Raw genomic sequence first — 17,503 nt, 5'->3', positions numbered from 1 at the left:
GCTGAATTGCAGTTGTGCAGATAGCGGTGATCATCTCTTGTCTGATTCTTTGCTGCCTGTGTTTGAGAGGCCTTAAATTAAAAAAAAGTCGTTAATTTATTCTTGATTTATATTTCTTTAAACCGCCTACAGATTAACTGGTTACAATGCATGGCACAGAAGATGGTGGAGATTATTGGCTCTTGAAGAAATGTTGATACTTATTTTGCGAGTGCAGATGTGAATCATTGCTACCAATAATCTTGACATGTTATGACAGTTTTGCATTACCATGTAGTTAGCATGTTAGCTCTGTCATTCGACTACCCAGATATCATTTCGACTCTCCGATTCATAGCTGGGATATTGCTTGGGGTTTTCATCATTCGTATGGAGGCATTGTACATGGAGTCATGATAATCTTAGTCATTTTTTGTTCTTTTCTTTATTATACAATTTTATTTGCATAAAATGGGTATTATTTATTAACCAAATGGAGACCCGATGCTATCGCGTCGGGAGGGTGTCAATGTCACGATGGGGGCAGGCTTTGCAGCATTGAGAATCTGTCCCCCTCCATGTGCTCACCCACCTATCCACTCTCTCTTTCCCGATGTGCTGACTTCTCCCGTCTGTCTCTCTTCTTTGACCTGTCAACCCCATTGTCTGCTGTTTCTCTCCTTCCTGTGCTGTGTTCTCCCCTCGTGCAGTCACGTTTGAGCTGTCTCCCCCCTGTGCTCTGTCTGTCTCACCCCTATGCGCTTTCTCTTTCCCCCATCTGCTGTCTTCTTCTCTCATGTCATCTCTTCTTTGACCTGCGTACCCCATCAGTAAACAGCCAGTGCACAGCTTGTCAGGAGGAATTTCTATTTAAGGGGGTTTTGCCACGAGCGAGAGTCGATTTTGAAGATTGTCTGTGTCTGGCCGTGTGCGGAGCGTGCTACGGCTCCTGGGCAGGGGAGGAAGCGGGGGACGGTGCTGACGTTGCAGCAGGAGATCGCAGAGGATGCATTTTGTGAGTTAAAATATTGTTTAAAAGCAATCAGTGAAATGTCTTACCTCACAAAATGGGTCCTCTGTGGTCCCCTGCTGTGGTGTCGGTATTGTCTTTTGCTTCCTCCCCTGCCCGGGAGGTGTGGTGTGCTCCGTGCATGGTCAGACACGGACAGTCTTTGAAATGAACTTTCGTTCGTGGGAAAACCCCTTTAATGTGACCGGCTTCCTCTGCCTGTAGACACGTCGCACATCTGCCGCCGGAATCAGCCGAATGATTCATTGCGCCCGCGTGGAATTCGCGTAGGCGCAGTAAATCATACCACCATCTTTGTGTAGACAGATAGCGGCGGTCACATTAAAACTGCGCATGCTCTCCTCCTGTGTGTGTGGTGCGACAGTGTTCCGCTGGTGGTACCGCGCAAGAGGCTGGTGGTACCACCAGCAGTTTCCATATTGAGACACCCATCACTTTTGTGTCCCAATATGGTGGTCTTTGAACTTCCGCCACTTGGAATTCTGGGATCCGGACACATCTGGATGGAACAGAATAGAGCAAATATGTTTATCTCCAAATTTTGTGAGCTTGGCATTGACAAGGGCTAGATTGATGCATGAAGCTGACACTGTCTTGTAAAAATGATGTCCCCCTTGCAAGTGTAGACTATTATATATTTAATATCTGCAGTAAATGGTTTGACATCTTCAGACAGCCTCTACTTCTCATCCCTTCTTTTTAAAACTGTCTAATGAAAAGTTTCCATATTCTGGTTCCCAAAACACTAATAAAATACTGTGTGACGTTCTAGGCAGGTTTTTTTTCGTTTTTTATGTTTAAAGGGTTTTTTTTCGCCACTTTTTTTCAAAACTGCGAGAAGAGAAGGTATTGTTCTCAAATATAGAAATGTTATTTAGCGCTGCAAACCTACTGAAAGTCATGGTGTCATGTCTGTCAGTCACCTGAACCTGTAGCCAATCGGTGTCCCTAGCAGTCAGATCATTGAGTGGATGGAGCATCATCACTTCTTGTCCCAGTGAAAAACACTGCAGGGGCCCTGTTGAATCTGTGTAGGTTTACCACTGCTTTCTTTATTTTATGAAAAATCCCTCTCAATGCCAACTTTTTAAAAGGTGATGAAAAACTCTCTTAAAGGGTACCTGTCACGAGGTTTGGCCGATACGAGTTACGGCCCCACCTTTCATTGCTTATCTACAGAATTCTATAATGCTGTAGATAAGCCCCCGATCCAACCTGCAAGAGAAGAAAAATACGTTTTATTATACTCACCCGGGGGTGCGGTCGGATGTGGTCCGGTCCGATGGGTGTCGCAAGTCCTTGTCCGGCACCTCCCATCTTCTTGCAATGCCGCCCTCCTGCTTGCTTCATGGCTCCCCAGCATCGCGCTCCTGCGCAGGCGTACTTCTCTGCCTTGTTGAGGGCAGAGCAAAGTACTGCAGTGCGCAGGCGCTGGGCCTCTCTGACCTTTCCCAGGGCCTGCGCACTGCAGTACTTTGCCCTGCTCTCAACAGGGCAGACAAATACGCCTGCGCAGGAGCATGCCGGGGAGCCATGAAGCAAGCAGAAGGGTGGCATCGTAAGAAGATGGGAGGCGCTAGACCAGGATCTGTGACACCCGTCAGACCAAACTGCCCTGCAGGTGAGTATAAGTTATTTTTCTTCTCTTGCAGGTCGGATCGGGGGCTTATCTAAAGCATTATAGAATGCTGTAGATAAGCCCTGAAAGGCAGTGACTGTAACTCATATCGGTCAAACCTGGAACTTTGGCAGCACAGAATGACTGTTAATACCAAGAACAGGCACTCTGTGCATCATGGCGGGGCCAGTCATTTATATATACAGTACCTTCCCATCTGCTTGATTTCCCTCAATCTCCACCTTCCCTCCTCTTTTGTAAAATGACAGCTGAAGGGTGGAGATAGATGGAAAACAAGCAGGTGGGAAGGTGTATATAAATGATTGGCCCTACACATGATGCACCGAGCGGTGGGACTTGGTTTGAACAGTCATTCTGTGCTGACAGTCCCTTTAAAGTAAATCTGTCCGTAGAATCTAACCTTGTATATGGGCATGTAAGTAATAGAAAGTTGAATAAAGTGATACCTTGATATCTGTAATCCAATGTCTTATTCCAGGGAAATCCACATTTTTCTTAATATATAAATGAGATATTAAGATCTTTGGGCGGTACATAGATCTTCCTGAGAATCTAGCTCCAGAGCTTGTTTTATATTAAATTGGGTGTTAGCAATGTGAGACATATAATGACTGACAGTCTGCTCTCATCTCCTCTGCATGTATCTGTCACGGATGTGTCAGAGGCTGCAGACCGTTGCACTGCATCTTTCTGCAGAAGGTCTCATTTGTTTGCTTTGCCACCTCCCCCAGTGCTAATGACCATACCTGGACCTGCATGTTTATAACTACCTACTTCTTGTAGGGAGGTGCAGGTGTTATTTCCTGTTTGCACATCTCTGTTGAATCTTGGTGCTGTAACAGTCTGCTAGCATCTTCTTGGAGTTTGGAGGGCGTTGGCGTGTCACTCTGAGTCTACTCAAGTGAAGTTTCCCTGGTTTCATTTATCCTTACTGTCTATAGTGTTAGTGGGATTAACTAGTGCTTATCCTTCCTTCCCTATGCAGGGCTTTTTGCCAGGATCATACAGGGACTAGATATCCTGTTCAGCGAATGGTGCGAAACCTGTATAGGGATGGTAGGACAGACAGGGTGACGTTAGGTCAGTCTAGGGGTCTCCACTTCCCCCTTTCCTAGTGTTTGGTTTCCCTTCCCTTATCCCTTTGTGTTGCACTTAGTTTGTCCTACACTGTGCATGACAGTCTCACACTGGTTACGTCCTCTTTAATTTAGAATACGCTCTGGGGGCAGATTCTCAGTGAGATCAGTGTCAGGCCCATAGATCTTAACCGCTCATTTACATATTGAGAAAAATGTGGCTTTCTTTCGAATAAGACATCACATCCCAGGTATCGAAGTGTCATTTTATTGAGTTTTGACCTATATGCCAATATAGACCTCTTCTGAAGGTAGATCCTGCTGACAGATTCCCTTTAAGAAGTATTCCCATCAATGAATGCTCATGGCTTATCTCTAGGGTATGAGAAAACATTCAGATTGTTACTCTTTGTGAATGAAGTCATAGAAAAGTAGAAATGACACTACTGTAAAGACCAATTTTCACGGGGAATCTTGGAACCGAGAGTACCATAATTGGAATTAAAATAATTTTATCTTAATAAAAGACCTTTAAAGGTGGGACATAATTTGTTTTAGTATCAAAATGCACATACAAGGGATAAAAGGCTGTCCCATGCAAGATTCCTTGAAGAGACAAGGGAGCATTGCCTCTGACCGGAGAAAAACAAGTCTTTACCCTAAGAGCTGAGAACATTGCTAAGAGTCACCCCAGGAGCTAGTGACTGCAAGAACAATCATTCTCTTCAAAAAAGATTTAGAGAATTTCTTAGAATAAGATAACATCTATGGTTATATAAATATGTTTCTTCTGAATGTTGATTCTGTCTGATTGACACTTAGAATGAGAAGGAACGTTTTTCTCCCTATTAAGGCAAATTGGCTCATGCTTTATGGATTTTTTTTATCTTACCGTGGATCAATATGAGATACTAAGTTCTAATGTTCCCTTTATTCCCACATCCTTAACTGACAGATCCTTGGTTGAACTTAAAGGGAGTCTGTCACCCCAATTTTACCTTTTTGAATCTCCAGTAAAACGCATTATAATAATATATGACTAACACACCAGGCCTTTTTCCATTCCTAAAAGCGCCATTTTTCCTGTATAATTCCGTTTTCATTGTCGCATGCTATGCACATGATGTGCCAAATGAGATCATGTTGTTTGTAAACTTCTCTCTCGCTTTTGATTGACAGGTTTAGCCGGCCCACTACTGCCACCAAATCACTTTAGTAATCCCTCACCTGATCTCCAGTGCCTGAATTCAACCACAGCCCTCCCAATCTCAATTGTACTGCAGCACAATTAGGTGCTTGTGCACAGGCACTGGATTTCAGATGAGAGTTGTGTGCCCTGCTCGGTCAATAAAATGCGCTATAACTTATGCCAGAAAACTGACATATAATTCTACATCTGCTCATTTTTGGTGTACATTTAATTTTCTCATGTACAGACAGTTAAAAGATGCTCCATTTATATTTTGAAACCGCTTAAAGGAATCTGTCAGCAGGTTTTTGCTATGTAATCTAGGGCCACATGATGGTTGAGACACTGATTCCATATATGCAACTTACTAGTCTTTGTGCTGTTGTTTCAGTTCAATGAGTGTTTTATCAGCAGGACATTATCACTGCCCGGACTACAGATTGCTTGCCTCCTGGTCTAACCACACCCCAGCACTGATTAGCAGCTCTCTGTCAATAGACAATGTGCACAGAAAGCTGTGGTGTGGGTAGGATACATCTAAAAGCTCTCACAATTGCGGCATCCAGTAAACTAAGTAACACATTGTTGGGTTCAGCCTCTCTTTCTCTACATTATGCTGCCCTCTGAGGTAGAAAAAACCTGGTTACAGATTGGCTTTAATAAATTTGCTGCATCTTACTCCAGCAGTAGAGATGGGTGAACCTGAACAGTGAAGTTCAGCATCCATACTGATCCGTACTGAACATCTACTGTTCGGGCACAGACACCGAACACTGACTTCACCAGGAAATCTGTGTTATAGGTTGGCTTCGGAACCCCAATCACCGGGTGTTTCTCTCGCTGTCGTGCACATACAGTGCCTACATGTAGTATTCAACCCCCTGCAGATTTAGCAGGTTTACACATTCGGAATTAACTTGACATTTGGACTGTAGATCAGCCTGGAAGTGTGAAATGCACTGCAGCAAAAAAGACTGTTATTTCTTTGTTTAATTTTTTTTTAAATTGTGAAAAGTTTATTCAGAGGGTCATTTATTATTCAACCCCTCAAACCACCGGAATTCTGTTTGGTTCCCCTAAAGTATTAAGAAGTATTTCAGGCACAAAGAACAATGAGCTTCACATGTTTGGATTAATTATCTCTTTTTCCAGCCTTTTCTGACTATTTAAGACCCTCCCCAAACTTGTGAACAGCACTCATACATGGTCAACATGGGAAAGACAAAGGAGCATTCCAAGGCCATCAGAGACAAGATCGTGGAGGGTCACAAGGCTGGCAAGGGGTACAAAACCCTTTCCAAGGAGTTGGGCCTACCTGTCTCCACTGTTGGGAGCATCATCCGGAAGTGGAAGGCTTATAGAACTACTGTTAGCCTTCCACGGCCTGGACAGCCTTTGAATGTTTCCTCCCATGCCGAGGCCAGGCTTGTCCGAAGAGTCAAGGCTAACCCAAGGACAACAATGAAAGAGCTCCGGGAAGATCTCATGGCAGTGGGGACATTGGTTTCAGTCAATACCATAAGTAACGTACTCCACCGCAATAGTCTCCGTTCCAGACGAGCCCGTAAGGTACCTTTACTTTCAAAGCGTCATGTCAAGGCTCGTCTACAGTTTGCTCATGATCACTTGGAGGACTCTGAGACAGACTGGTTCAAGGTTCTCTGGTCTGATGAGACCAAGATCGAGATGTTTGGTGCCAACCACACACGTGACGTTTGGAGACTGGATGGCACTGCATACGACCCCAAGAATACCATCCCTACAGTCAAGCATGGTGGTGGCAGCATCATGCTGTGGGGCTGTTTCTCAGCCAAGGGGCCTGGCCATCTGGTCCGCATCCATGGGAAGATGGATAGCACGGCCTACCTGGAGATTTTGGCCAAGAACCTCCGCTCCTCCATCAAGGATCTTAAGATGGGTCGTCATTTCATCTTCCAACAAGACAACGACCCAAAGCACACAGCCAAGAAAACCAAGGCCTGGTTCAAGAGGCAAAAAATCAAGGTGTTGGAGTGGCCTAGTCAATCTCCTGACCTTATCCCAATTGAAAACTTGTGGAAAGAGCTCAAGATTAAAGTCCACATGAGACACCCAAAGAACCTAGATAACTTGGAGAAGATCTGCATGGAGGAGTGGGCCAAGATAACTCCAGAGACCTGTGCCGGCCTGATCAGGTCTTATAAAAGACGATTATTAGCTGTAATTGCAAACAAGGGTTATTCCACAAAATATTAAACCTAGGGGTTGAATAATAATTGACCCACACTTGTATGTTTAAAATTTATTAAAATTTAACTAAGCAACATAACTTTTTGGTTTGTAAGATTTATGCATCTGTTAATAAATCCTGCTCTTGTGTGAAGTTTGAAGGCTCTAACTTATTTGCATCTTATCAAACCTGCTAAATCTGCAGGGGGTTGAATACTACTTGTAGGCACTGTACACATGACAGTGTTCTAAATAAATAATTTAAAGGGGGAAAAAAAATGGTGTGGGTTCCCCTGTATTTTTGATAACCAGCCATGCAAAACTGACAACTGGGGGCTGCGACCCTCCGCTGTCAGTTTCAGCAAGACTGGTTATCAAAAATAGAGTGGTCCCCACACTGTTATTTTAAATAATTAAAAAAAAACTGCATGGGATCCCCCCCATTTTTTTTACAACCAGCTAAGCTAAAGAAGACAGCTGGGGGCTGGTACTCTCAGACTGGTAATGTGCCATGAATATTGGGCTCCCCAAGCCTAAAAACAGCAGCCCGCAGTCAACCAGAAAAGGCACATCTGTTAGAGGCGCCAATTCTGGCACTTTGCCTGGCTCTTCCCTCTTGCCCTGTGGCGGTGGCAAGTTGGGTTCATATTTATGGGGTACATGTCACCTTTCTATTGTCAGGTGATATCAAATCCATGGCTTGGTAATGGAGAGGAGTCTATAAGACACCTATCCATTACTAATCCTATAGTCACATTGTAAGAAAACACACTTTTCTTTTTTATTTAAAAATAACAAACAGTTATACTCACCTAACACCCATTCCATTGAAGCCTTTATCTCCAGTAATAAAACAGAAATAAAAAAACCTGTCCGAAGTTCTGTCCCACCCGGTAATCCATGTCTGGAGGTTAATAGTTTTCAACCTAGACTGTGTCAAGATGTGACCATGCAGGCTTAGATCCACTGAGAGAATGAGTTGCTGTGAGCGTAGCATCAGTGACTAGCGGTGACCTCAATGAGGCTGCTTGGGAGGGATGGCTGGATGAGGGATATATGGATGTAAGGCTGCATGGATGGAGAGATGCGTGGAGAGATAGCTGGAATTCATAGTGTCCCGTGCTATAATCCATCTGTGCGACGTGCTCTTCAGCATGAACGGTGGCATCAAGCGACTGTTCGTGCTGAGAAGCAAGGAAGAATGAGCTGCAGCAAGGAGGGCCCCTGAACTATGGTAATCACCGCTAGCACAATGAGAAAGTGTTATGGTGCAGCGGTGAGTTCACTGCAGTTCACCGTAAGAAATTTCTCCCAGTGACCCGTGATGAACTCGCCGCTGAACTGTGAGACTTTTTTCTCACTGTTCAAGCAGTGATCTCACCGAGGTCACCACAGTTCATTGACCTGGCTGGGAATGCAGCCTTAGTGATCTGCGCTAGCCTGGATGATGCCACCGCTAGTCACTGAGGCTGAACTTGCAACAGCTCATTCGCCAGTGATTCTAAGCCTGAATGGTCGCATCTTGGCACCGTCCAGGTTGAAATCTGTTTATCCCCAGACATGGATTACAGCTTGGGACAGAAAGTCAGACAGGTGAGGGTTATTGTTATTTTTTACTTTTGTTTTTTTTACAGGAGATGTTGTCCTCAGTGGAATAGGGCATTAGGTGAGTATTACTGTGTTTTATTATTTTTAAATAAAGTAAAAGTGTTTTTTTATTTCAAATAAAGGACTTTATACTTGCTATGTGTTTATTTACAACTAGCTGAAGAGCCCGGCGCTGCCCAGGCATAGTAACTAACTACGGTTAGTTATAACAAATTATAATATATATATATATATATAATATATATATACATATATATATATATACACATATATATATATATATATATTAGCTGAAGAGCCCGGTGCTGCCCGGGCATAGTAACTAACTGTGGTTAGTTATAGCAAATTATAATTATCCTCCATCCCCTAGTCCCATGCCCATATACCCATCATACATATCCTCCATCCCATAGTCCCGTGCCCATATACCCATCATACATGTCCACGATCCCATAGGCCCGTGCCCATATACCCATCATGCATATCCTCCATCCCATTGTCGAGTGCCCATATACCCATTACACATCCTCCATCCCATAGTCCCATGCCCATATACCCATCACACATCCTCCATCCCATAGTCCCATGCCCATATACCCATCATACATATTCGCCATCCCATAGTCGAGTGCCCATATACCCATCACACATCCTTCATCTCATAGTCCTATGCCCATATACCCATCATACATATCCTCCATCCCATAGTCCCGTGCCCATATACCCATCATACATATCCGCCATCCCATAGTCCCGTGCCCATATACCCGTCATACATATCCTCCATCCCATAGTCCAGTGCCCATATACCCATCACACATCCTCCATCCCATAGTCCCGTGCCCATATACCCGTCATACATATCCTCCATCCCATAGTCCAGTGCCCATATACAGATCACACATCCTCCATCCCATAGTCAACTATTATGACATCAAAATGAGCGGCGGGGCTTGCAACCTATGATGACATCAGCGTCGCCATGGCAATCATGACATCATAATGAGGGGCGGGGCTCGATACACACTTTTTCCCCATTATGTAGATAGGGGCAAAATTGTTTGGTGAATTGGAACGCGCGGGGTTAAAATTTCGCCTCACAACATAGCCTAGGACGCTCTCGGGGTCCAGACGTGTGACTGTGCCAAATTTTGTGGCTGTAGCTGCGACGGTGCGGATGCCCATCCCGGACATACATACATACATACATACATACATACATACATACATACATACATACATACATACATACACACACTTGAGCTTTATATAATAGATATATATATAAAGCTGAGTGTATAGCCCCACCCACTCCACATAGCCCCATTCACTATAATGTCCCACATTATCCCGTCAGCCAGAGCCACCGGACTACTACCCTTAATATCCCACATCATCCCGTCACAGCCGTGGGACTGCTACCCCTAATATCCCACATCATCCCGTCAGCCAGAGCCACCGGACAACTACCACTAATATCACTCATCATCCCGTCACAGCCGCCGGACTGCTACCCCTAATATCCCACATCATCCCGTCAGCCAGAGCCACCGGACAACTACCACTAATATCCCGTCAGAGCCGCCGGACTACTACCTCTAATATCCCACATCATCCCGTCAGCCAGAGCCACCAGACTACTCCCCCTAATATCCCACATCATCCCGTCAGCCAGAGGCACCATACTACTACCCCTAATATCCCACATTGTCCCATCAGCCTGGGGTCAGAACCAGAACGCTGAGTGGAACGGTCGTAACTTCCATACTGGGGATCCCTTTAAGAGAGGCCTGGCGTCAGAACCAGATTGCTGAGTGGATTTGCACTGACTCCCATACCAATGATACCTTTAATAGAATCTTGGGGTGAGAATCAGAGCACTGAGGGATTTACCCTAACTTCCATACCGGAGATCCCTTTAAGACAGGCCTGGGGTCAGTACCAAAGCGCAGAGTGAATTTGCCCTCACTTCCATACCGGGGATCCCTTTAAGAGAGCCTGGGATCAGAACCAGAGCGCTGAGTGGATTTGCCCTGACTTGCATAGCAATGATCCCTTTAATAGAACCCTGGGCTCAGAATCAGAGCGCTGAGGGATTTACCCTAACTTCCATACAGGAGATCCCTTTAAGAGAGCCTGGGGTCAGTACCAGCGCATTTGAAGGCAATTGCCCTGACTTCCATACCGGAGATCCCTTTAAGAAAGGTCTGGGGTCAGTAACAATGCGCAGAGTAGATTTGCACTCCCTTCCTTACCAATGATCCCTTTAAGAGACCCTGGGGTCAGAACCACGGAGCTGAGTGGAACGGTCCTAGCTTCCATACCAATGATCCCTTTAAGAGGGAAGATGTGCCTATAGGATAGAGGATGTGTGATGTGTATATGGACACGGGAGGGGGGGATTCATTTCTGTCATGTGCTCACTGCTCCTTTCTGTGGGGCAGACAATGGCTGGGAGCTTATGTTCCCAGGGATGCTAGATTTCTTCCACCATGTCAGTGTCTGCTGAGGTGTTGTCAAGTGGGAAAACTTGCCATAGCAACCAATCACAGGTCAGCTTCTTTTAACCAGCTCTCGTGAAATGAGAGATGCTTAGTGATTGGTTGCAAGGAAAACTGTTGCTCATTGTAACGGGATCTTCCAGGCTGGGGTACCTCTTTCAGTACCACCCCGTGTTTTCGGAGGTCCGCTATGCGTTGGCTGGAGTCTGAATGAATGACGCTGGCTGGAATTCCTCTTAGTGCATGGGTTCATATAAAAGATCATTGCTTCTCCATGTATTTCCAGTCTGACAACACTTTACTCACAGGACACAGAATATATCACACAAATATAGAGGGCCGGCCAATAGACAGGCGTCAGGCCAGACATGCATTACAAAAGCTGCAGGTGGCCGGAGCCTGCGGATGTTTACTGTGGGAATTACAAAGGTGGGGGGAGGGCGGACACTGCTGATACATTAGGGACATGCATCTCACATGGAACCTATTATATATACATATAACTGCACAACATATTCTGGGTGCTGAGTGGTTCTGTAACACTCATAGCAACTAATCACAGTTCAGCTTCTTTTGCAAAGCTCTGGTGAAAGGAAAGATGCTTTGTGATTGGTTGGTGATACACACACACACACACACACACACACACATTCAGTTTTATATATAGAGATATCACTATAGGATTATTAATGGATGGGTGTCTTATAGACAGCTCTCCATTACTAAGCCGTGGGCTTGATGTCATCACAAATCTGAGCCTTACAAGTGGGAAGAGCCAGGCAATTCACAAGAATTGGCGCATCTAACAGATGTGCTTTTCCTGGACACTTGCGGGCTGCTATTTTAGGCTGGGGTGGTCAATATCCTTGGCCCCTTACCATCCCCCAGCTGACTGCTTTAGTTTGCTGGTTGTCAAAAGTGGGGGATCCCACGCCGTTTTTTTAATATTTATTGAAATACAGTGTGTCCGTAAAGTCATGGTGCACTTTTGACCAGTCACAGGAAAGTATACAATAACAAAGTCTATAAAAGTCAGGGAGGATGGGCGGGAACTTAAAGAATTCTTCAGCTGCTCAGCAGTGTGCTTAACAATTACACCTAAGCAAAACTACAGTTCATAAGGTGTTAAAGAAACGTATCTGTTTTACGGGGTACAATTTGTGGCTGTTGCATGCTATCAAACCGGTGGATAGACCCAAACGATGCGCATTTGCTACAGATATGCTTCATGAGATCGACAATGAGGCAAGATTTTTGCAGAAGATTGTGTTTAGCGATGAGGCGACCTTCCATATCTGTGGACATGTTCATCGCCATTACGTCCGAATATGGACTGCTGAACATCCTCATGCCTAGTATGAATGTAACACCCCTAAAGTGAACGTGTGGTGTGGCTTGATGCATGATAAGGTGATAGGCCCGTTTTTTTTCACGGAGCAGTCAGTGACGGCAAACACATATTTTGACATGTTGGAATTGTATGCAGTGCCACAATTTCCAGAAGGTGTCATCTTTCAACAGGACTGCGTTCCTCCACACTATGCCACCATTGTTTGTGAGTTTCTGGATAGAACATTCCCCCAGCGGTGGATAGGCAGGGGTTCTGTCAAGCCATGGCCACCACGATCCCCAGATCTGACAACCTTAGACTTTTACTTTTGGGGTTATGTGAAGCAACGTGTACATTGAAGGTATCAAAGACATTAATCACTTAAAAAAGAATCACATACGTTATTCACTCTGTTACACCAGACGTTCTTACCCCTGTGTGGCAAGAACTTCACTATCGTTTGGATGTGTGTAGGGCAACAAATGGAGCCCACATCGAACTGCACTCAATAGGTATGAAACTGGGAGAGTTTTTCTTTTATTTTGGGCAGATTTCACATTTCTATCGGTTTTTGTTGCTTTGCAGTGACTGGTCAAAAGTGCACCATGAATTTACGGACACACTGTAATTAAAAAATACGGTGTGGGGACCCCCTCCATTCTTGATAAATAGCCTTGCTAACGCTGACCGCTCAGGGTTGCAGCCCCCAGCTGTCAGTTTTGCCTGGATGGCTATCAAAAATACAGGGGAACACACACCAGTTTTTTTTTTCTAATTATTTAGAGCACATGCGGCAGCTGATGAATACTCCCATCAGCTGCCGCCTGTTCTCACTGTTATTAGCGGTAGCAGGCTTAGGCTGATGGGAATAGTAGTCCCCTCAGCCGATTAAGCCGACAACAGTAACCGGAGGTAAACTTTGTACCTCTGATCATAGCTGCAGACTCACGCTGTCATTTGACAGTGTGGGAACTGCGGCTGTCTGACCGGCGGTAAAGATTTCACTGCCGATCAGAAGCAGTATTTGCTGCGCTGTCTTACACATGGATGTTCGGGCCCCCTCTTCAAGTGAATGGGGTTCAGGTTTGGGTACTGGTACCTGAGAATATGTATTATGGTTTAAAATGCCCACTGCTTCTCCAGTCTCTCTTCCAGCTTTCCAGGGACTGTCACAGCCAATATATATATCTTCACTGCAGCTCTGTCCTCAAAGAGGTTTATTCTTTATAGATAAAATGTAACAGAGTTGTGTTTTTTTTTCTTCTCAGTGTTCTAGCACTAAGGAATAATAAAAATCCATTTTATGACTTACAATTTTGTTTTATGTTCTCTGCTTTCGATGATTTCATTATTTCCAGTCTTTTCTCTCTGTCAGTAATTTCCAAGTCTACTTTGCAGTGCAGAAGTTCCCCGATGAGCGGATCAGATTTGTAATAAAATGGTTGTTCCAGTTTTGTGCACTTCCATTTCTAGGCTCTTTAGGAAAAATACATAAGTGATAAAACCTTCCCTGACCTACAAGGACAGATTTCTTTAGCAAGACTTTTATATTCTATTGGTACCAGAAATGGTTGCCTAATATTTTATCCATGATTTGTATTACTGTTTCCTTTTCGAGTTCTGAACATGCGGAGAGCAGTTTGGATGTAAAATAATATCTTAATGTCGTCTTTTGGATAAGGCAAAATGGAACAAGTTCTCAAGTGGAATATTAACACCCAAGTGATTGTCAGTGTCCTGCCCTATTTTTTTTCTTTAAACAGATCAGCACATAGACGCCCTGAGTGTCTTATTCTGACCCGCAGCATTGAATCAGCATAGGTCATACTCAGTTTTTCCTCTGATCAGTTATTATTATGGATGTTTGAATGGGTAAGTGAGACTCCATGGGTCCGAATGCTGTCTGATTAAAAAAAAAAAAAAAAACTCGAGCAGCGCTCGGACGTTATGCACGGATGGGTGAGTGCACCATAAAAGAAAGCTCCTGTCTACATATTACTGTTACTTATTATAGTGATTTTTGGTTTTATTTTCTCTTATGTGTATAGTTCTCGTGAAAAGAGAGGTTGGCTCTTGTGTACCAATTCTTCTTAGCTGGCATGTTCAGAAGAAGAATCCCACGGGAACCAGTGTGCAAGATATCCAGATACTGTAGCGAAGCTCCTGGACACCTGTGATGACCCACACTGGACACATTAGCTTGACGTTCTGAGAGCGAATTCAGAATAACACCAGTAGGATGCCATAACTTAAAACTTAGTGACCTAACAGAGTAAATTAATTACTACTGGATATTTAAAGAGGATGGCCACTACTTTTTTTTATTTATTGATGGCCTATCCACCACCTGTTATCGGCCCTGGTGGCGTCGGGAAGTTCTTGGATACTGCCGTAACACGGCAGCTATGTCAGAACTATAGTGGATGCAAGCGGGTGCTATAGATCCACCCACTCTTCACTTAAATAAGGAGTGGATTTGCAGCCACTATAGAAGTGTCAGCGCTACATATGAGAACTTTTGGCTGGTATTAGCTGATTGGTGGCGATTGCACCCCCACTAATCAGATATTGATGGCCTATCCCACGTAGAGGCCATAGTAGTGGCCCATAAAATGTGTTATAACCGTAAATGTAAGAAAACTTTTGGACACTGTCAGCCTGCTGGATTTTCTCATTCTCATGTTCCTCCAGTCATGGAGAAATTGGCACTAGACTGGTGCTTCGGATGCAGCTACTTGTCTTCTCGCCAGGATTGGGAGAAGCTAGGAAATGGCTGAGCTCCAGTTTACACACAAAAAAGAGATTCAGTATACGATTATCAGTTTAGGTTACAATTTACGATGTGTTAGAAGAAAAGGTGAAAATATATAGGAAGGTGCAGCTGGCATTTTAATTTTGTCTGTGTGTAGTGCTGCAAATGCTTCTTTGGGAAACCCTCGTAAATGTTGCTTTGGTGGTTGTAGAACGGTGTATTCACCACCTGAGCATGGATTGTTTGTTCTGTTGCAGTCCAGAACATTTGCTCCTGATCTGTTCCTGCCCTTTGGGGACATGTAGCCTGTGAAAGCTTTCCCTGAGTAAATGGTATAATCATTTTCATTGTGTTGTCGTCCAGATTTTCTCCTGACCTTCTTTTCATCTTTCACAGAGAAAATGGCCATTGAGGGTATCGTTGTGCAGCGTGCTGAATGCCGCCCGGCAGCCAGTGAGCACTACATGCAGATGAAGAGGTAAACCGGGTTTTATGGACGTTTTGGTTACATTTCCGCACATTTTCTTTTTTAGAAAAAATGTGTTTGCAATTATCCCTATTTACAGTGCCCCATGTGGTGATAAGTAGCCCGCCATGCTGGGAGGAATGAAAACGTAACCAGAATTCTAAGTCGAAAAAATAAATATCCTGCTGATGCTTAAGGTAGTACATAACAATGGCAATAAAGGACTGCATGTCCTCCAACTCATTAGTACAGATATGGTATCTCCATGGGCAGCTGCCAGATAATAACATCTTCATAAAACACGTGTGATGTGAAAAAAGGGTCACATCTCCTAATGATGAGGAACCGGGGCTCTAGCTCCAAGATAGCAGTCTTTTATACTTGCATCTTTCTTAATATTAGTGCCCCCCCCCCCACCCATTGCACAAGGCAGCTGCGCAATATGTGAGCACAGTAATGTGGAAACATTAGAAAATGCTGCTAATTAAATCCCTGGAGATTCTTCTGCTTAACAAGATCTGCTCCGACTGGGATAAAATATGCAGTGCGAGAGTTTGCAAGCGCTTTTGTTACATAATTATCTTCAGATAAGGCGGAGAAAGCGAAGACTCCTAGTAGATGCAAGGTGAAGTAATTAATGCGTGTTTGTTGGTTATTAGGTATGTGTGTTTGGTTATTAGTTATGTGGGGTTTTGGCTACTATCCTGTATTCCGCATTAAATAACTTTTTAATTGGCTGCACGCTCTATGTTGTCAAATTGGTCAGCCTAGAAAAAATATTCTCGTGCAAATTAATTTAGAATATTTTACTCAAAGTTCAACCCCACCCAGGTTCCCTTCAAAGGTCATCCAATAGTAAATGATCATGCAGGAGAGGGCGACGGCACTAATTCACCGGGTTAGATTACTGCTGCACCAAGATTCCTCTGCTCATTGGCCATATGGAATGGCTACTGTCGAATACATCAAGGGTCCCCATAGCCTCTTATCGAAAGTATGTTTTTCTATCCATCATTAGTTGGTTAAATACGGAGGCAGTAGATTGTGAGGCAAACAAATATGCGCAACTTTAAGTCTATGTTCACACTGGGCGGTTTTGCTGCGTTTATGCTGCATTTTGTATGCTAATTTTCAGCTGTGGTTACAGTACCAGCTATATCTATGAGATTTTGGAAATTCATACACACATTGATTTTTGTCACCAGTATTTTGTGCTTAGTATGGTTTTCTAGACATGGAGCATGTCACTTTTTTCTTTTTTTTTTTCCAGCATTTTTTTCGGAGTTCACCCAGTGGATTGAATGAAGAAAAAAAAAAAAAAACGCAGCAAAACGCTGCAGGTTCTTTCATACCAAAAATGCAAAGTGTGACCTTAGCATTAGAGAAGAGACTATATATAAGCATTACAGAAAGCAGTATGAACACAGCCTTCGCAAAAGAAAAAAACGCAGTAATCAATATCCCAAAAATATACTTTGATAGCTACAAAAAAAGAATATTTTTTCAATATTTTAATTTATGCAGTCCTATATGTATAGCACAAAAACTCATGAAGTGAAAATGGCACAACTCGTGAATATGATCAACCACAGAAGAACAAACGAATGAGTATACCATGCCAGTAAAATCAATATTTACTTTATTCCGTAATTCAATAATAAAAGATAATATGCAAAAACACAATATCAAGGCTACTTAAAAAATTGACATACAGTAGGAGTAAAC

At 43.7% G+C, this 17,503-nt stretch overlaps 1 protein-coding gene across 3 annotated transcripts in view; it reads left to right on the top strand.

Annotated features, from left to right (window-relative positions):
- Positions 1-17,503, top strand: part of GTF2F2 (general transcription factor IIF subunit 2) — a 292,361-nt gene that overhangs the window by 128,356 nt on the left and 146,502 nt on the right. For all 3 annotated transcript variants that reach the window (XM_073580282.1, XM_073580284.1, XM_073580283.1), the window contains one exon: positions 15,709-15,790. In XM_073580282.1, coding sequence (XP_073436383.1) covers positions 15,709-15,790 — 82 coding nt within the window. The remainder of the gene's footprint in view (positions 1-15,708; positions 15,791-17,503) is intronic.

Source organism: Dendrobates tinctorius, unplaced genomic scaffold, assembly GCF_039654945.1.
Source record: "Dendrobates tinctorius isolate UK_male_01 unplaced genomic scaffold, ASM3965494v1 ptg000064l, whole genome shotgun sequence".
In the NCBI taxonomy this organism is placed as follows: Eukaryota; Metazoa; Chordata; class Amphibia; order Anura; family Dendrobatidae; genus Dendrobates; species Dendrobates tinctorius.
This window is presented reverse-complemented; position numbering and strand designations above follow the sequence as displayed.